Raw genomic sequence first — 21899 nt, 5'->3', positions numbered from 1 at the left:
CTATTGATCAGCTCAAGCTGATAATTAATAAAAATATATTTGCAATATATAATGACCTAAAAATATGAACACTAAAAATCCCAGCATGTTGTATTGCTCTAAGTGCCAAGTGTCCACTTTTGAGAGACCACCACCTCAAAGTACATACAATTTGACTAACTTCACTGCAGGCAGGTTGAGGTGGGGATTCTCGCACTTTAACCTCCCACTCGACCCAAACTTGCCCATTCTTTGGGGTTAAAATTCACCCCAATGTATTTGAATGCAAAAATGTATCATTCGATGCTTTATCAACACTAGCTGCAAGTAACTCAATTCCAGTAAGTAAATAAAGGTCAAATTGTCTCTCCAATCTCCATATTTACATAAGAGAAATTATGTATCCCTAAACAATGTGTGGTTTTACACCAAGCATATTTTTACATTTCTAATAACATGGTGTACCATCATGCTGAAGTACACTAGATATTGGATGGTGACAACAATTCCTCAGTGACTTTAAGCTTTACATCTGTCACCAGAGTAGAGGCCAGATGAAAAGTTAGAAGAAAAGTCATGTTGCTCCAATTCTGTACACAGTGTTAAATAGAAAAACAACACTGGCAGAGACATATGAGCAAGTCCCCTCTCTGCCCTCTCACCCAGGAATGGTGTCTGATATAGGAAACTTAAGAGAAAAGATCATGAATTTCTTAAATGAGGAAGAGAAATGTATGTGTTCAAAAATAATTATATTGCAATGAATTGATCCATATCAGCTGCTCCCCTGCACACCCCCATGTACCTAATAAGGCACAATGACACATTATCCTCAAAAGATTACTACTCAATGATTCACAAAAAAACACAAAGAAGTTGTACTAGTTATTTAAACATAAGGTGCTCACTTTTTCTGCTAAGTATTGCAGGACAAGCCCAAGAACTTCCGCAGCTGCTGCATACACTTCTTTATATCGCGTTAAGGAAATGTTATGCACCAGTCTCTGAAAATACCTGACAGAAGAAAAACATACATTAAAACAATCCACGAATACAAGTTTTGGAACAATTAAATAAATTTGCTGCCATTCAATAGAATACAGTATTTAGAATAAGAGAATACTGTGTACTATTACATACTGCAGACCAACAAAAATATTTTTCCTTGCATTTTCTAAACTACTTTTTCTAAATAGAATGGGCCGAATTTTCGGTTCTGCTCATTTCGGGGAGGTAATGGCAGTGGGGCAGTAAAGTTTGCGCCCAGGAACAGCTTGCGCCTCAGTCAGCAAAATTCAACAGTTGGGCCCCGAGTGTGAGGCTGAGCACTAAGGGAGTCATTACACACCTCTCTTAGGGCACTAGGCCGGCTGAGCAACTGAAAATCCCAAGCTAAACAGCCGGCCTCGGAGCACTGTAAGAGATGACTGGGAGGGCAAAAAAAAAAAACCTGAAAATAACCCACCAAAAATATTCCCAATAAATAATTCACGCCACTACAACATAAATCGCAAAAAAAAACAAGCACACTTACCCGAGGTCAACATTCCTTACCTGACTGCAGCCTCTAAAGCTCGTTCTGCCCGCTTTCACAGGCAGTCCCAGCAGGATGTTCTACGGAGTGCTAAGGGTTGGGCGGCAGCCAAAAATCTAGCTGGTATCACAACCAGGGGCGTTGCACACCAGCTCACCTCTTCCGGCCGGGAATGTTCCACGCTCTGTCGAAACCGGCACCAAAAGTCCCAGCGGGGCGCTGGAAGCAGGCCAACCGCCCAGAAGTGCTTACTGCCACCATTGCCATGCCTCTAGGGCACTAAAAGGAATGGCAGAAGACCGAAAATCCAGCCCAACAAATTACATTTGTTTTTTTTGAAAAAAAGACCATCATGAAGCATGAATTTGTGGTAACAAAAAAAACGTTATGTTTAGTACAAATTAAAGGTGTTTTAATGCGAGTCTCTTTATGGTAGATGTTGTTTGTTGAGCAGGGTGTAAAATGGGCAGCTGGCATGAACCTGCCCTTTTCCGCCGGCGGGTTAGGTTGCAACTATGTCGCTGATTTTGGACGGTACTTGGGGAAACACTACGGAGAGTGTGCAGTGAGTCAGGGGGGCTGGGAGCAAAGGTTCAGATATGATCGTACGGTAGAATACTTGAAACAGTGATGGTATAATTGGGCTATGTAGAGTCGGGAAGATATCTGGGAAACACATGCCCAAGTCCCGCAAAGTATGAAAAAAGAATTTAACAAGTCTCTGTTCATTACATGCAGAGCGCTTAAAACTCACAACATATCTCCTAAGTTACAAATCTCCCAAGTTACAAATCTCCCAATAAAATGTGAAGACATTTTGAATGGTTATCTGTCTTGAAAGCAACTTTTCTCCTGCAGAAGGGCTAGCCTGATATGTCCCATTCCAACTGATACCAGATTAACGAGAAAATAAATTCTTAACAAAACACAGGAAATTGTCTGTTTTTCAAGAAATTAGGGGCCCACTAATAAAATGTTATTCAGAGTCCAGATTGAGCACTTTTGTAGTTTTCTTAGTCAGTCATTAAATCTTAGAGAAAAACAACCATGTTCCCATTTTTCATTAAGAGAAATTTCATGCCCCAAGTATCCGAAGCCTATTTAAATATATAGATTTTATTTTAAGCATAAATCACTCCCTTTAATTCTTTCTGTGGCATTATTTTTTTCTCCTCCCCTCACATGCCCAAGTCCTGCAAAGTATGAAAAAAGGATTTAACAAGTCTCTGCTCATTGCATGCAGAGCGCTTAAAACTTACAACATATCTCCCAAGTGTATGGAGCGTTGCAACAGAAATAGCTGTACGTCCAATGGGTGGTTGACATTCCACTTGGACAGCGCAAAAAGGGCTATAGATGTTCAGAACTGACAGTTTCTTAATGCAATACGAATAAATGTTGTTGCAGGATTGTTATTTTATTCAATGTGTCACACTTAATGCTGTCTCTTTATAAGCATGCATTTACAATGTATGGCCCTGAAATTCCGATGTCCCGGGTCCGTACGAAGTTCCTACGGACCCGGGAAGGCATCGGAAAAAACGGGTTTCAGCGCGCAATGCGCATACGCTGAAAACCGTTTTTTCTGATCGGTCAAGTTTCTGGCTCGACAGATCTCGCGCATATCGGGAGCGAGGACACTTGCAGGGCAAGATTTCCGATATTTACGAATATCTTGCCCTGCAAATGTCCTTTAAAATCTTGCTCCTGAAAAAGCAGGCGTATAGCCTACTTTTACAGGCGCAAGTGTTTAAAAATACATAAAAACATTAAAATTAAATTAAATAAACACATATGAAAACATAGTAATGATTGTTTAAAAACCCTCCCCACTACGGTAAGTTTATTTTAAGGCATCTTTTAAAAAAAAGTCGGGAAAATATTATTTTTTTTATAAGAACTTAAATTTAAATGATTCTTAAATATGGTGTGTATTTTTCTATTTTTTGAATTTTGTGTGTGTTTTGGGCGGGGGGGGGGGGGATGTTCTCATTCAATGAGAAAATACTGTACCTTGATTGGCTGCCCAGAGCCATGGGACTACAGCTCCAGCCCTGCGCATGTCCTGACATGCATGCGCTCCGATGCGTAGGAGTGAAGTCCTGAAGGCCTCAGGCTCGGAAGTTCGAGCGGGCGCAGCAGCAACAGGTAAGTGCGCAGTTTTTTAACCTTTTTTCTTTAGTTTTCTCACGGGAAGATCTCTATCGGAATTTCAGGCCCGAAATGAGTATATCTTGGAGCAGCATTTCATTACTGTGCAATGTTTTAGTCTATTTTGATTAACTTTGAATCATGAAAATCAATCATAGAAGTTTGAATGGGATTTGTAGTTTCAGAAACATGAAATCTTTCCTTCTAATATTAGTAACTACTTTTCATCTTACCTTTCACTGTCAATTTCACATTTAGGATCATATGGAGGCAAGTTATTGGCAAGAACGATCCCAAGCAACTGGATGCCCACAGAGTTGTCTTTGGTATTCGGGTCCCTTCCAGCAAACCGATCAAAGATCAAGCTGCACAATTTATACAACATTTTCAGATATGACGATAAAACATACACCACCAAAGAGCTTTCACATCTATAACTGAACATCAGGTGCTACAAAGCTGTACCATATATAAAGCATCTTGTTTTTCTTTTTTTTTGCTATCTTATCCTTTTAAAAGAGGTTCAAATTTTCTACCTCATATTCTTCCCTATACATGAAGTGTCAGCCGTGACTCAGTGGCAGCACCATCACCTCTGAGTCAGGTCGTGGGTTCAAATCCCAGTCCAGAGACTTCAGCATAAAATCTAGGCTGAGACTCCAGTGCATTGCATTGTTTGAGGTATTTCGGATGGAACATTAAACCGAGGCCCTGTCTGCCCTCTCAGGTGGACAATAAAGATCCAACGGCACTATTTTCGAAGACAAGCAAGGGAGTTCTTCCTGGTGTCCTTGCCAATATTTAGCCCTCAGCCAGCATCACTAAAATGGATTATCTTGTCATTATCATATTACTGTTTGTGGGATCTTGCTGTGCGCAAATGGCTACCACATTTCCTACATTACAAAAGTGACTACGCTTCAAAAATAATTAATTGACTGTAAAGCGATTTGGTACTTTCTGAGGTGGTGAAAGGCCCTATATAAATGTGAGTTCTTTTTTTTAAATTGTTGGTTCAAACATAAATCACATCTTCTCGGTGAAGCCCTACTTTCTGGTAAACCTTCTGCACCCACTTCATTATTTCCCTTAGTCAGACAGCTGGGAGGCATCGAACCACTAGGATTTGTACATGTAAAAGTAATGCCCATGAGACAGTCTGATGCAGAACCCACTGCTCACCTGTAAGGGATAGACAGACAGTCCTTCCAGCACTCAACTACTGTCTTAATGATTTCCAGGTTGTGCCTGAACACTGCCCTCTTCTCGTGAAAGGCATTCTTCATCAGAAACTCTAGCAGGCGATTTGCTAGGATCTCATTCCTCAGATTTCCCTAACAATAATAATCAAGAAATAAATATAACATAAACTCATGGTTTCCCTTCGCTCAACCTGAACTTCTATTTTCATAGGATCATACAGCACAGGAGGCCATTCGGCCCATTGTGCCTGGCTCTTTGAAAAAACGATCCAATTTTTCCCACTCCCCTGATCATTCACCATAGCCATGTAAAGTTTTCCTTTTCAAGTATATAACCAATTCTTTTGTGAAAGTTACTATTGAATCTGTTTCCACTACCCTTTTAGACAGTGCATTCCAGATCATAATAACTCATTGCATAAAATAATTTCTCTTCATCACTGCTCTGCTTCTTTTGTAGATCACCATAAATCTGTTTACTTTGGTTATTGATCCTCCTGCCAGCAGAAACAGTTTCTCCTTATTTACTCTATCAAAATCCTTTGTAATTTTGAACATCTCTATTAAATTTCTGCTCCAGTCTACCCAAGAACTCAAGTCCATCATCCATGGTACCATTCTAGTTAATCTTCTCTGCATCCTCTCCAAGGCCTTGACATCCTTCCTAAAGTGTGGAGCCCAGCATTGGCCACAATACTCCACCTGAGGCCTAACCAGTGTTTTATAAAGGTTTAGCATAACTTCCTTGCTTTTATACTCTATGCCTCTACTTATAAAGCCAAGGATACCGTATGTTTTTTTTTAACAGCCTCATCAACTTGTCCTGCCACCTTCAGTTGTGTATCCAGGTCTCTCTGTTCCTGAACCCCCTTTAAAATTGTACTATATAATTTGTATTGTCTCTCCTCATTCTTTCTTCCAAAATGCATCACTTCACACTTCTCTGCATTAAAATTTCATCTACCATGTGTCTGCCCATTTCATCAGTTTGTCCATGTCCTCCTGAAGTCTGATACTATCAACCTCATTGTTTTCTACATTGCTGAGTTTCGTGTCATCTGCAAACTTTGAAATTGTGGTATGTATACCCAAGTCCAGGTCATTAATATACATCAAAAAGGGTGGTTCCAATACCAACCCCTGGGGGAACACCAGTGCACACTTCCCTCCAGTCTGAAAATCAACCGTTCACCATGAAGGGTCATCGACCCGAAACGTTAACTCTGCTTCCTCTCCACAGATGCTGCCTGACCTGCTGAAATTTCCAGCATTTCCTGTTTTTATTCCAGATTCCAGCATCTGCAGTAGTTTGCTTTTGTTCACCATTACTCTCTGCTTTCTATCCCTTAGCTAATTTTGGATCCACGTTGCCACTGCCCTTTTAATCCCATGGGCTTCAATGTTTTTATCAAGTCTATTATGTGGCACTTTATCAAACACTTTGAAAGTTCACATACACATCATCAACAGCACTACCCTCATCAGGACTCTTTGTTACTTCATTCAAGAACTCAATCAAGTTTGCCAGACATGATTTGCCTTTAACAAATCCATCATGCATTTCTGTGATTTAAAATGTTCAACTGGCGCATGTCAGTAAGACTTCGTCTGCTTTGTCTGGAAGGCATGCTAATTGATTCAAATTCACGAAAAAAACTAATCATAAATCATTAGCTATAAATTGGAGCAGGTGTATTGGTTTAAATGTTCTCTGACTAAAAAATAACCAAACAAAAACTAGTATCTGTAAATTAAAACTATTAATAAATATTTTCTATTCAAAATATGACCAATAAACAAACAGCAACATCATAAAAGCAACCACATGCATATTTTTCAAGGTCTGTGCATATGCACAACATCATTGAAAGTTTTCACAGCATCTGAGCAAGGCTGCAGCTCGAGCAAACGTGAGCAATAAAAATGACTCTGACAGAGCTCTTCTGCTGTCAATCAGCCCTGGGAAGTCCGTTCAATGAACAAAAGATCGCCCAGGAAACTGGAATGCAGCTCACATGCTCTATTCAAAAAGCAAGTCTCCCTGCAAGAGCAGTAAAACAAAAATGTACTGCGAATGCAATAAAACAGAATTGCTTGAGCTTGGCATTGCCTGAAAAATGGTGCAAACATATTTTAAAAGCATCTGTGTAACCTCCTCCAGCCTACAACCCTTTGAGATCTCTGTGTTCTTCCAACACTGCCTTTATGTTTCCCTGATTTCCATTACCCCACCTGCTTGGGCCCCAAGCTCTGGAATTTCCTCCCTGAACCTCTCCGCATCTCACTCCTCCTTTGAGGCATTCCTTAAAAACTACCTCTTTCACCAAGCTTTTGGTCACCTGTCCCAATATCTCTTTATGTGGCAAGGGGTCAAATTTTAAGAACATAAGAATTTGGAACAAGAGTAGGCCATACAGCCCCTCGAGCCTGCTCTGTCATTCAATAAGATCATGATCGATCTTTGATCTCAACTCCACTTTCCTGCCCGATCCCCATATCCTTGATTCCCCTAGAGTCCAAAAATCTATCTATCTCAGCCTTGAATATACTCAACGATTCAGCATTCACAGCATTCTGGGGTAGAGAATTCCAAATATTCAACCCCGAATGAAGAAATTCCTCCTCATCGCAGTCTTAAATGGCCGACTCTTTATCCTGAGACTATATCCCATAATTCTAGACTCTCCAGCCAGGGGAAACAACCTCTCAGCATCTACCCTGTCAATCCCTCTCAAAATCTTATGTTTCAATCAGGTCAGCTCTCAGTCTTCCCAGCTCCAGACAGTACAGGCCCAATCTATTCAATCTTTCCTCATAGCACAACCCTCCAAACCCAGGGATCAATCTAGTGAACCTTCTTTGCACAGCCTCTAATGCAGGTATGTCCTTCCTCAGATAAAGAGACCAAAACTGTGCACGGTACTCCAGAAGAGGTCTCACCAAAGCTCTGTACAATTGTAGCAAGACTTCCTCACTCTTGTACTCAAACTCCCTTACAATAAAGGCCAATATGTCATTTGCTTTCCTAATTGCTTGCTGTACTTGAATGTTAACTTTCTGTGTTTCTTGTACGAGGACACCTAAATCTCTCTAACCACCAACATTTATAAAATATAAAAACAGATAGTAAGAGTTTCTACAGGTATATAAAAAGGAAGAGAGTAGCTAAAGTAAACATTGCTCTTTTAGACGATAAGACTGGGGAATTAATAATGGGGAACAGGGAAATGGCAGAGACTTTGAACAAATATTTTGTATCAGTCTTCACAATAGAAGACACTAAAAACATCCTGATTTCCCTCCATAGGAAACCTTTGGCATTGTTGTAAGTAGCATCTGCCAGTAAATATATGTGATCTTTATTATCTAAGGAGAGCCAGTTAATTAAATTGGCTGTTTGCTGAGTAGCGGGTGGGTGTGTTGTGCTAATGTTTAGAGTTTCGTTCTACTTGATAGTTGCGGGTATAACTAGAGGGATGGCAGTGAAGCTCAGTCCCGTGGATTGCACATCCTGTGGCATGTGGGAAATCCTGGATGCTTTGTGCAGCTGGGATGACCATGTGTGCAGGAGGTGTCTCCAGCTGCACCAGCTCGAGCTCCGCGTTTTGGAGCTTGAGCAGCGGCTGGAGTCACCACGGTACATCCACGCGACTGAGGGCAACGTGGATAGCACGTTTCTAGAGGCGGTCACTCCACAGCTTAAGAGTGTACAAGCAGATAGGGTTTGGCTGACCCCTGGACAGAAGAGGAGGACAGGCAGGTAGTGCAGGAGTCCCCCCGAGTCCATCTCGCTCTCCAACTGGTACTCTGTTCTGAGTGCCGGTGGGGGCGATGGTAGCTCTGGGGAGTGCAGCAAGAACCAAGTCCACGGCACCACGGGTGACTCAGCTGCACAGAGGGGGGCGGGGAGGAAAAAGAATGGAAGAGCTATAGTGGTAGGGGATTCCATAGTCGGGGTGCAGACAGGCTTTTCTGCGGCCGCAGATGTGACTCCAGGATGGTGTGTTGCCTCCCTGGTGCCAGGGTCAAGGATGTCACTGAGCGGCTGCAAGGCATTCTGGGGGGAGAGGGTGAGCAGCCAGAGGCCGTGGGCCACATCGGTACCAATGACATAGGTAGGAAGAGGGATGAGGTCCTGCAGGCAGAGTTTAGGGAGCTAGGAGAGAGATTAAAAAGCAGGACCTCAAAAGTAGTAATCTCCAGATCACTCCCAGTGCCACGAGCTAGTGAGTACAGAAATAGGAAGATAGAGCAGATGAATACGTGGCTGGAGGGATGGTGCAGGTGGGAGGGCTTTACATTCCTGAGGCATTGGGACCGCTTCTGGGGGAAGTGGGACCTGTACAAGCCAGATGGGATGCACCTCAATGGAGCAGGGACCAATATCCCCGCGGGGGGCGTGGGCGTTGCTAGTGCTGTTGGGGAAGGTTTAAACTAGCTTGGCAGGGGGATGGGAACCTGAGAGTTGATTCAGTAGGGAGGGGAGAAAAGCGGAAATTAGAAAGCAAAAATAAAGAAAGTGAGTTTGAAGGAGAGAGGAAACAAGCAGGAAAAAATGGTAAAATAACAAATTTAAAGGCACTTTGTCCAAATACACGAAGCATTTGTAACAAAATAGATGAGTTGATGGCACAAATTGAGACAAATGGGTATGATCTGATAGCCATTACAGAGACATGGTTGCAAGGTGACCAGGACTGGGAATTAAATATTCAGGGGTATTTGACAATCTGGAAGGACAGACAGAAAGGAAAAGGAGGTGGGGTAGCTCTATTGATAAAGGATGGAATCATTGCAATAGTGAAAAACGATATATGCTCAAATGATCAAGGATGTTGAAACACTTTGGGTGGAGATAAGGAATAATAAGGGGAAAAAGTCACTGGTGGACATAGTATATATGCCCCCCCAACAGTAGCAATTCTGTTAATTAAATTAAATTAAGTTAATTAAATAAACCAGGAAATAGTGGGGGCGTGTAAAAAGGGAATAACAATAATGGGTGATTTTAACCTCCATATTGATTGGACAAATCAAATTGGTCAGGGTAGCCTTGAGGAAGAGTTTATAGAATGCACAAAGGACAGGTTCCTTGAGCAGTATGTAACGGAATCAACCAGGGGGAGGGTATCCTAGATCTGGTCCTGTGTAATGAGACAGGATTAATAAACAATCTCCTAGTAAAGGATTCCCTTGGAATGAGTGATCATAGCATGGTTGAATTTCAAATTCAGATGGAGGGTGCGAAAGTTGAATCTCTAACCAGCGTACTCAGCTTAAATAAAGGAGACTATGAAGGTATGAGGGCAGAGTTGGGTAAAGTGGACTGGGAAAACAGATTGAAGTGTAGGACGGTTGATGAACAGTAAGTGTACATTTAAAGAGATAATTCACAACTTTTAAGAAAAATATATTCCAGTAAGGAGGAAAGGGTTCAAGAGAAAAGAAAGTATCCGTGGCTAAATAAAGAAATAAAGGACGGTATCTGACTAAAAACAAGAGCATACAAAGTGGCCAAAACTAGTGGGAGGACAGAAGATTGGGAAGCTTTTAAAAGCCAGCAAAGAGTGACTAAAAAAATGATTAAGAAAGGAAAGATAGACTATGAAGGTAAACTAGCACAAAATATAAAAACAGATAGCAAGAGTTTCTATAGGTATATGAAAAGAAAAAGAGTGGCTAAATAAATGTTGGTCCCTTAGAGGACGAGACTGGGGAATTAGTAATGGGGAACATGGAGATGGCAGAAACTCTAAACAAGTATTTTGTATTAGTTTTTACGGTAGAGGATACTAACAATATTCCAACAGTGGATAGTCAAGGGGCTATGGGGGGGGAGGAATTTAACACAATCACAATCACGAAGGAGGCAGTGCTCAGTAAGATAATGGGAGTAAAGACAGATAAATCCCCGAGACCTGATGGCTTACATCCTAGGGTCGTAAGAGAAGTAACGGCAGGGATTGTGGATGCATTGGTTGTAATTTACCAAAATTCCCTGGATTCTCGGGAGGTCCCAGCAGAATGGAAAACTGCAAACGTAACTGCAAATGTAATTCAAAAAAGGAGGCAGACAAAAAGCAGGAAACTACAGACCAGTTAGCCTAACATCTGTGGTTGGGAAAATGTTGGAGTCCATTATTAAAGAAGCAGTAACAGGATATTTGGAAAAGCAAAATTTGGTCAGGCAAAGTCAGCATGGATTTATGAAAGGGAAGTCATGTTTGACAAATTTGCTGGAATTCTTTGAGGATGTAACGAACAGGGTGGATAAAGGGGAACCAGTGGATGTGGTGTATTTGGACTTCCAGAAGGCATTTGACAAGGTGCTACACAAAAGGTTACTGCACAAGATAAAAGTTCACAGGGTTGGGGGTAATATATGAGCATAGATAAGATTGGCTGATAAACAGAAAACGGAGAGCCGGGATAATTGGTTCATTCTCTGGCAATCAGTAACGAGTGGGGTGCCGCAGGGATTAGTGTTGAGACCTCAACTATTTACAATCCATATTAACGACTTGGAAGAGGGGACGGAGGGTAACGTAGCCAAGTTTGCTGACGATACAAAGATGGGAGGGAGGGAGGGCAATGTGTGAGGAGGACATAGACAAGCTAAGTGAATGGGCAAGAATTTGGCAAATGGAGTATAATGTTGGAAAGTGCGAGGTCATGCACTTTGGCAGAAAAAAAATCAAAGAGCAAATTATTATTTAAATGGAGAAAGATTGCAAAGTGCTGCAGTACAGCGGGACCTGGGGGTACTTGTGCAAGAAATACAAAAGGATAGTATGCAGGTACAGCAAGTGATCAGGAAGGCCAATGGAATCTTGGCCTTTATTGCAAAGGGGATGGAGTATAAAAGCAGGGAAGTCTTGTTACAGCTGTAGAGGGTGAGGCCACACCTGGAATACTGCGTGCAGTTTTGGTTTCCATATTTGCAAAAGGATATACTTGCTTTGGAGGCAGTTCAGAGAAGATTCACTATGTTGATCCAGGGGATGAGGGGGTTGACTTATGAGGAAAGGTTGAGTAGGTTGGGCCTCTACTCATTGGAATTCAGAAGAATGAGAGGTGATTTTATAGAAACGTGTAAGATTATGAGGGGGCTTGACAAGGTGGATGCAGAGAGGATGTTTCCACTGGTGGGGGAGACTAGAACTAGATCTTAGAATAAGGGGCCGTCCATTTAGAACTGAGATGAGGAGAAATTTCTTCTCTGAGGGTTGTGAATCTGTGGAATTCGCTGCCTCAGAGAGCTGTGGAAGCTGGGACATTAAATAGACAGTTTCTTGAGCGATGGGGGGTGGGTGGGGGGGATGAGGGATTATGGGGAGCGGGCAGGGAAGTGGAGCTGAGTCCATGATCAGATCAGCCATGATCTTATTGAATGGCAGAGCAGGTTCGAGGGGCTGTATGGCCTACTCCTGCTCCTATTTCTTATATTCTTATAATGGATAGTCAAGAGGCTATAGGGAGGGAGGAACTTAAAACAATCACTAAATAAAATGTAGTTGGTAAAATAATGGGACTAAAAGTGGACAAGTCCCCTGGACCTGATGGCTTGCATCCTAGGGTCTTAAAAGAAGTGGCTGCAGAGATAGTGGATGCATTGGTAATCTACCAAAATTCCCTGGATTCTGGAGAGGTCCCAGCGGATTGGAAAACCGCAAATGTAACACCCCTATTTAAAAAAGGACAGAAAGCAGGAAACTATAGACCAGTTAGCCTAACTTCTATAGTTGGGAAAATGCTGGAGTCCATTATTAAGGAAGCAGTAGCAGGACATTTGGAAAAGCATAATACAGTCAAGCAGAGTCAGCATGGTTTTATGAAAGGGAAGTCATGTTTGACAATTTCGCTGGAGTTCTTTGAGGGTGCAACGAACAGGATGAATAAGGGGGAACCAGTGGATGTGGTGTATTTGGATTTCCAGAAGGGCATTTGATAAGGTGCCACAGAAAAGGTTACTGCACAAGATAAAAGTTCACAGGGTTGGGGGTAATATATTAGCATGGATAGAGGATTAGCTAACTAATAGAAAACAGAGAGTCGGGATAAATGGATCATTTTCTGGTTGGCAAACGGTAACTAGTGGAGTGCCACTGGGATCGGTGCTGGGGCGTCAGCTATTTACAATCTATATTAATGACTTGGATGAAGGGACTTAATGTAATGTACCCACATTTCGAGGTGATACAAAGATAGGTTGGAAAGCAAGTTGTGAGGAGGACACAAAAAATCTTCAAAGGGATATTGAGAGCTGTAGGCTGGGTCATTCAATATATTTAAAGTGGAGATAGACAGATTGTTGAACGATAAGGGATGAAGGGTTATGGGGAGCGGCCAGGGAAGTTGAGCTGAGCCCAAGATCAGATCAGCCATGATCTTATTGAATGGCGGAGCAGGCTCGAGGGGTCAAATGGCCTACTCCTGCTTCTATTTTTTATGTTCTTAATAGTTTCTCACCATTTAAAAAAATATTCTGTTTTTCTATACTGCCTACCAAATTTTGTTTGATAACATTCCTGTGAAGCGGCTTGGGACGGTTTTGTTATGTTAAAGGCACTATATAAATGCATGCTGTTGCATTGGCTATTGAATGGAACATTTTGAACAGCTCGGCACGAGGAACCATAGTTCTGATATCGTGTTGTTGGGGGGGGGGGGGGTGGACTCTCGGGTCTGTACAATCTCTAAGGTGGTGGGGGGGCAGGAGGAGGGGACTGGGGTCTTGGAACACCTTGGAGTGGCCGAAGGGCTCTTGGGGGACTGGTTTTACTTTGGATGACCATGCTATCAAGCAAATCTCCATTTAGCAGCCTAGTGGTGACCTACCTTATTGAGAGGAATGAAGCTTGAGGATGTTATACTCCAGACACCAATCTCAGCTAGATGCCACTTTATCCAATGACTAAGCAAGACTGCTCAATGGCCAAATAAAAGTCAATGTTCCGAGAACTGACAGGGTATTCAATCTTGTCAGTATAAATTAACTTGAAAATGTTCCCAGATAGTCCAATGATGCGAAGCCAAAGCAGTAAGGCCTTACCCCCTTATGGTGATCTCAGATTAATTAGCTTCAGTGCTTTTAGAAGCCAGATTTACGACCTGACGTCTGAGTTGCATTAAACATTTTTGTATTGATCTGCACTGGAAATCACTTTGCATTGACACAAAAGCAGCAATATGTTGAAACAGTAAAAGACAACCAAAACAGATAGTAATCCGAGATTTCCAACACTGTCTTACCAGACCTCCTTGGCGTTTCCCACTTTTACCAATTGCATTCCTTCATTTATATAAAAATGTTAAATGAGACTGATACTTACAAATGCATTACTTAAAAATAAGCAAAATGGTGAAGCAGCCTGCATGTTGGAGCATTATCACACTGTAGCATGAAGTGATGGGACGCTGGTTCAATTCTCTCACTCCACTGATGATGCCCATCTTTTCCTTACCACCACTTCTCTCTCGACCCCTTCACTGTCTTTTATTTGTCATAGTACTTGCCCGATGAGCAAAAATTTCCTTCAAACTAAATATTGGGAAGATCAAAGCCATTGTCTTTGGTCCCTGCCACAATTCCGTTCCCCAGACATCGACTCCATTTCTCTCCCTGGACACTGTCCGAGTCTGAACCAGACTGTTCACAGCCTCCACAACCTATTTGACCCTAAGACTGCCTACTTCCATCTCCGTAACATCATCCGTCTCTACCTCTGCATTAGCTCATATACTAAAACCCTCATCCGTGGCTTTGTTACACTGAGATTCGACTATTCCAATGCTCTCCTGTCTGGCCTTCCATCTTGCACTCTCCGTAAACTTGAGCTCATCCAAAACCCAGCTGTCCGTATCCTAACTCGCACCAAGACCCACTCACCCATCACCTCTGTGCTCGCTGGCCTACATTGGCTCCCAGTCCAGCAATGCCTCGATCTTAAAATTCTCATCCTTGTTTTCAAATCCCTCCATGGCCTCGCCCCTCCCTATCTCTGTAAACTCCTCCAGCTCTACAACCCTCCAAGATTGCTTTGTTGCTCCACATCTGGCCTCTTGTGCATGCCCGATTTTCATCATTCCACCATTGGCAACTGTGCCTTCAGCTGCCTAGGCCCTAAGCTCTGGAATTCCCTCCCTAATCCCCACTACCTCTCTCTCCTCTTTTAAGACACTTCTTAAAGCCTACCTCTTTGACCAAGCTTTTGGTTACCTGTCGTAATATCTTCTCTCGTGGCTCGGTTTCAAATTTGTTGGAAAATACTCCTGTGAAGCACCTTGGGATGTTTTACTACATTAAAGGCACTATAAAAATACAAGTTGTTGTTGTTAACTGAATCATGCTGGTGCAGAGATACAGAGATCTGGCAAGGAGTTCAGATAGCAGGCTGCTGTCCTGGAACTGTCAGTGACTGGTGAAACCTTACCCTCTTGAATTGGTGGATGCAGGTACTATGGAACCACAAAAGAAGAAATGGGGATGGGGATATAGATGAATACAGGTACAAACATATCCTGCTTTGAAAGTTCAATAAGTTCCGCTGATCTGATCAGAGTTCTTACACATTGCAAATTGCATTGAGTTTTCACTTGACCCTTAAATAATAGCAATTATAGCAGAGGATGAGGTAATTCGGCCCATCAAGCCTGTGTGAGTGCTAGCTCTTCAACTGGAATGATCAATTCTACTCCCACTTCTTTGTCCTTTCCCTGCATCCTTTCATTTTCTTCATTTTTAAATACTTATTCAGTTCCTTTCTAAATGCTATTAGAGTCTCACACTTCTGTGGGAAAGCATTCCATGTGAAAACATTTTTTCCAACTTTCCATTATTAATAATCCCGAGTTAGGCCACCTTGTTATCAATTTGCTCACCCGTGCATATATCCCCCATTAGTGAAGCACAACATGAGAGATTATACAAATTTTATGGGCATAAATTATCCCTGGCAAAAACCTTCTTTGACAGAACAAATGAGATTCATTCACAGAAGGGATCTAAACAAAATGCAGCTTACAACATACAGAAATAAACTGCAATTTGATGATTTTGAAATCAATGCCATGGACACCAAAATGTCTCTCTTTCTTGGCACTAGCATTATGAAACAGATCGATGAAAGATAATTCTGTACCTTTGGGGTAGCCACACTAGTCCAAGATAGAATTGTAACCACAATTTCCACCACCATGTAGTGAATACCATCACCTCCATTACTGCCAGAAACCACTAACTGCAGCAGGGGCCCCAACCATTCCTGGGCATACAGCTGGAAAATCTAAAAAGCAATGAGATTTAATTGACATTAGCTCAAAAGGATTCGGATGAACTCTTTCAGGTCAAAACTATAATTATTGAAAAAAATCTTGCGTCTCAAGAGTTATGTTTAATGAAATTCTTAGGTCTCATTAAAATCTCAAGGTGCAGCACATTTTGCTAAATATCTCAGGCTTCAAGGTCCATGCTCCAGAATTACAGATTTATGCTGCGTGCTTGTAAAAAGAAAAAAAGTTCTGGTTATATCCGCGTTGTGAAACAATTCATTAGAATTTTGCTTGCCACATTTCCCTAAATTGATGACACTGTAATAAAGGATGTAATTACAGCAGAACATATTTAAATGGGCAGTTTGTGTTATAAACATGGACATAGGATCATCACCATGATTCCTTGATATTATCCTGGTAATCAGGAGATATTCAGAGTGAAAGCTGGGCAATGCCCAGCAGGAAAGAGGGGAATGTCATGCCCTGAGGGAAGAGAAGTCAATCTGCATTCATTTTTAGTGGCTGGTTGCACACTGGTATAGGCAAAGACTTGGAGTTAACTTGCCCACCAAACTAGACAGACAGAACATAAAGCAGAAAAAAACATTAAAATGATCAAGGAATCATAGAATTTTACAAAGAGCAAATATATGAAAGAGCTAACAAATTTAAGACCTCCTCAGTGTTAACAATGAGCTTTGCAATGAAGAGTCGGATATTTAACGGTGTTGAGGAATTTCCCAATTTTCCATGCAGAAATTTCATCCATGGTGGAAGCTCAGGTGGGGTTTTTTCCTGTATAGGAAAGATTACAAGGAAATCACCTTAATGTTAAATCCAGCAATCCAAAATATCAGTATTTTATCATATTAAAAAAATTCTAAGAAGTACAGTTGTCCATGCATCAGTTTGGCACAGTTGGTATACCAATCGCATCTGAGTCAGAGGGTTCTGGATTCGAGAGCCTGTGCACAAAATCTAGGCTGACACTCTGGGGGGGAACTTAACATGGGTGAGCAGGTGGGATTGGGTGCGAGTGGGGGGGTTAAATGGGCAAAAAATGGAAGTGTGTCAGGAAGCAGGCTCCAACCCGCTGACTTCCAGGACAAGGGCTGATAGCCAACCCGCTCCTAGGAGGCGGGTTTTCATTTAAAATATGTTAATGAGGCTGGAAGCCTTGGATCTAACCTGCCTTGCTGGTTTAACTTTGGCCGACCAGATGTCCTGGGCCCCGGGAAACCCGGCAGCTGCAGCGAGGCGAGGACAGCCTCGGAGAGTACTTTGAGGGCTATGAGGAGTGCTTCCTCCTGACTCCCCAAACTCCCTCACCATCAGACCTACTGGGCCTTGCAGCCTCCTCTGGAGTGTACCCCACCTGACTGGAAGCCAAGCCAGTCAATCAGGCTGACTTCCGGGTGGGGTTTCCCACACACGACCGGGCCCCTTGCTGCCAGCGGGTCAGAATGCTAAAGATCGCCCTCTGATGCAGTACTGAGGGAGTGTTGCATTATCAAAGGTGCCGTCTTTCAGACAAGACATTAAACCAAGGTTCTGTGTGCCTGTTGAAGTGGACATAAAAGATCCCACAACACTATTCAAAGAAGTGCAGGCAGCTCTCCCAGCCAAGATACAATGCTCAATCAATACGGGTTGAACGTCCGAAATCTGGAGTTCCGCAATTCGGAATGTTCCGTAATCTGGGCCAATCCGTGGTGGGGTCATCCGGAAACTGAAAAATGTTCCGAAATCCGGACTCCCCCGACTCGGCCACCCGACCTCCAGCCGCCCGACCTCCCCCCAACTCGGCCAACCCCTCCCCTTTACCTTTGCCGCCCCCCCACCCCCGCTTACCTCGGCCGCCCGGCCACTCCTCCCCCACCTCCCATCCCCTACCTATCTCGGCCCAGGCACAAACGTTCCAAAATCTGGAAATATCCGGAATCCGAAACGACCTCGGTCCCGAGATTTCCGGATTTCGCACGCTCTACCTGTACTACCAAAACAGGTCAACTGGTCATATCTCATTTGCTGTATGCCATATTTGTATACAGTGACCACACTTCAAAAGTAATTAACTGGCTGTGAAGTGCTTTGGGAAATCTTGTAGATGTGGCTATAAATGAGTTTCTTATTCTTTATTTAGATAAATAGTCCTTTTTGAAATTTTCTTCAATAAACATGCAACATTTTAGAAACCTATATTATAGTTTGAACCTTTTTCAGTGGCATAGAAATCAGTAAATTAAATAGGTTGTACTACAATTGGTTTCCTAACCGCTTCAACTTTTGGTGTGATGTTAGTCTTCTGCATGTGATTGATCAAAGCAGTCATGGTCGCCATACATTCATGCTGGTTCATCTCATCCATCTCAAGTTCCACAACATCATTCTGCACAGTACTTAACTCGATCCACTCCTGCAGGAATACACAAGAAAGCTGTGAGGGATTAAACTTTCCAGTGTGTTCTGATTTTGAATGTTACTATAACCTTTAGGTTGCAGTTTATAATTGAATTTATTTTCCAAAAAAGTATATAAACTGAATCAAAGTCAGTGTAAAAAAACAATCCACATTCTGAACTTTTCTGACAACTCCTGAAGCAACAGATGATGTTCAAACTGTTCATGTTGTATGATGATTCAAATTTACACTCAAATTTAATTCCTACACAGATCAACCAGTTTTGTTGTCAGCAGCACTCTGCATTTGGTCAGGTCCTTCTTCCTTCCTTCAATATGCACATAATAGGTCTGCAATCCCAATGAGGGGAAAATATGGGATACACTCCTGTTAATAATTTACATATTCATAGTAGCCAATGAAATTTTTCTCAAAGATCATAATAAAGATAGATCATCAAATGTTTATAATTTGTTCAACCTTCACATATCGAAGCAACCCCATGAATTTATTTTGAGGATTACTTGGAGCTCAAATTTGCCAAATGCTTTTTGCCTTGAGCTGCCAAATCTAGGCAATAATGGGCACAGTAGCAAAGGTTACTGGAGTAGAAATCCAGAGGCCTGGACTAATGATCCAGAGATACGAGTTCAAATCCCACCACAGCAGCTGAAAAATTTAAATTCATAAAAACTGATTCGCTAATGTCTTTTAGGAAAGGAAATCTGCCATCCTCACCCAGTCTGGCCTATGTGTGAATCCAAACCAAAGCAATGTGGTTGACTCTTAACTGCCCTCTGAAATGGTCTAGCAAGCCACTCAGTTGTAACAAACAGCTACGAAAAACAAGAATAAAGTTGACAGACCACCCAGCATCAACCTAGGCACTGCATTCAGACACATCACTCACACACAGACCCTGCAAAGTCCTCCTCACTAACATCTGGGGACTTGTGCCAAAATTGTCAGAACTGTCCAACAGCCTGACATAGTCATACTCTCAGAATCATACCTTGCACTCCCTCCACCACGAGTACACCAAGTCTGCAGTGTATACCATCTACAAGATGCACTGCAGTAACTCGCCAGCACCTCCTAAACAAGTGACCTCTACCACATAGAAGGACATGGGCACCAGGTGCATGGGAACACCACCATCTCCAAATTACACACCATTCTGACTTGCAAATATATCGCGGTTCATTCAAAATCCTGGAACTCCCTACCTAACAGCACTGTGGGAGTACCTTCACCACACGGACTTCAGCGGTTCAAGGCGGCAGTTCACCACCACCTTCTCAATGGCATTTATGGATAGACAATAAATGCTGGCCTTGCCAGTGACACCCCACATCCCGTGAATGAATACAAAAAGTGCTTTGTGAATGAATGCAAATTAGTCTCCAGCTAGGGTGAAAAGAAACGCTTGTGCATTGGCTTGTGAGATGGTTGCAGCACAAGCAGAAACAGCTTTCCTTCTCGTAGTGGAAAAATTTAATTCTACTCTAAGGGAATCAAGGGAAAGGATGGGAGAGTGGAATTGAGGTAGAAGATCATAAGAACAAAAGAAATAGGAGCAGGAGTAGGCCATTTGGCCCCTCGAGCCTCCTCTACCATTTAATAAGATCATAGCTGATCTGATCTTGGGATCAGCTCCACTTCCCTACACGCTCTCCATAAGAGTGACCATACTATGGTGGAATTCTATATATATATGGGGAAGAGTGACCATAATATGGTGGAATTCTGCATTAGGATGGAGAATGAAACAGTTAATTCAGAGACCATGGTCCAGAACTTAAAGAAGGGTAACTTTGAAGGTATGAGGCGTGAATTGGCTAAGATAGATTGGCGAATGATACTTAAGGGGTTGACTGTGGCTGGGCAATGGCAGACATTTAGAGACCGCATGGATGAATTACAACAATTGTACATTCCTGTCTGGCGTAAAAATAAAAAAGGGAAGGTGGCTCAACCGTGGCTATCTAGGGAAATCAGGGATAGTATTAAAGCCAAGGAAGTGGCATACAAATTGGCCAGAAATAGCAGCGAACCTGGGGACTGGGAGAAATTTAGAACTCAGCAGAGGAGGACAAAGGGTTTGATTAGGGCAGGGAAAATGGAGTACGAGAAGAAGCTTGCAGGGAACATTAAGGCGGATTGCAAAAGTTTCTATAGGTATGTAAAGAGAAAAAGGTTAGTAAAGACAAACGTAGGTCCCCTGCAGTCAGAATCAGGGGAAGTCATAACGGGGAACAAAGAAATGGCAGACCAATTGAACAAGTACTTTGGTTCGGTATTCACTAAGGAGGACACAAACAACCTTCCGGATATAAAAGGGGTCAGAGGGTCTAGTAAGGAGGAGGAACTGAGGGAAATCCTTATTAGTCGGAAAATTGTGTTGGGAAAGTTGATGGGATTGAAGGCCGATAAATCCCCAGGGCCTGATGGACTGCATCCCAGAGTACTTAGGGAGGTGGCCTTGGAAATAGCGGATGCATTGACAGTCATTTTCCAACATTCCATTGACTCTTGATCAGTTCCTATCGAGTGGAGGGTAGCCAATGTAACCCCACTTTTTAAAAAAGGAGGGAGAGAGAAAGCAGGGAATTATAGACCGGTCAGCCTGACCTCAGTAGTGGGTAAAATGATGGAATCAATTATTAAGGATGTCATAGCAGCGCATTTGGAAAATGGTGACATGATAGGTCCAAGTCAGCATGGATTTGTGAAAGGGAAATCATGCTTGACAAATCTTCTGGAATTTTTTGAGGATGTTTCCAGTAAAGTGGACAAAGGAGAACCACTTGATGTGGTATATTTGGACTTTCAGAAGGCTTTCGACAAGGTCCCACACAAGAGATTAATGTGCAAAGTTAAAGCACATGGGATTGGGGGTAGTGTGCTGACGTGGATTGAGAACTGGTTGGCAGACAGGAAGCGAAGAGTAGGAGTAAATGGGTGCTTTTCAGAATGGCAGGCAGTGACTAGTAGGGTACCGCAAGGTTCTGTGCAGGAGCCCCAGCTGTTTACATTGTACATTAATGATTTAGACGAGGGGATTAAATGTAGTATCTCCAAATTTGCAGATGACACTAAGTTGGGTGGCAGTGTGAGCTGCGAGGAGGATGCTATGAGGCTGCAGAGTGACTTGGATAGGTTAGGTGAGTGGGCAAATGCGTGGCAGATGAAGTATAATGTGGATAAATGTGAGGTTATCCACTTTGGTGGTAAAAACAGAGAGACAGACTATTATCTGAATGGTGAGAGATTAGGAAAAGGGAAGGTGCAACGAGACCTGGGTGTCATGGTACATCAGTCATTGAAGGCTGGCATGCATGTACAGCAGGCGGTTAAG

The 21899-nt window shown here is 42.5% G+C and overlaps 1 protein-coding gene across 2 annotated transcripts in view; it reads right to left on the bottom strand.

Annotated features, from left to right (window-relative positions):
• Positions 1-21899, bottom strand: part of prkdc (protein kinase, DNA-activated, catalytic subunit) — a 364122-nt gene that overhangs the window by 151686 nt on the left and 190537 nt on the right. For both annotated transcript variants that reach the window (XM_070892539.1, XM_070892550.1), the window contains exons 47-52: positions 18416-18556; positions 16816-16935; positions 16008-16151; positions 4847-4998; positions 3898-4029; positions 888-993 (exon numbers count right to left, since the gene is read on the bottom strand). In XM_070892539.1, coding sequence (XP_070748640.1) covers positions 888-993; positions 3898-4029; positions 4847-4998; positions 16008-16151; positions 16816-16935; positions 18416-18556 — 795 coding nt within the window. The remainder of the gene's footprint in view (positions 1-887; positions 994-3897; positions 4030-4846; positions 4999-16007; positions 16152-16815; positions 16936-18415; positions 18557-21899) is intronic.

Source organism: Pristiophorus japonicus, chromosome 1 (assembly GCF_044704955.1).
Source record: "Pristiophorus japonicus isolate sPriJap1 chromosome 1, sPriJap1.hap1, whole genome shotgun sequence".
Classification (NCBI taxonomy): domain Eukaryota; kingdom Metazoa; phylum Chordata; class Chondrichthyes; family Pristiophoridae; genus Pristiophorus; species Pristiophorus japonicus.
This window is presented reverse-complemented; position numbering and strand designations above follow the sequence as displayed.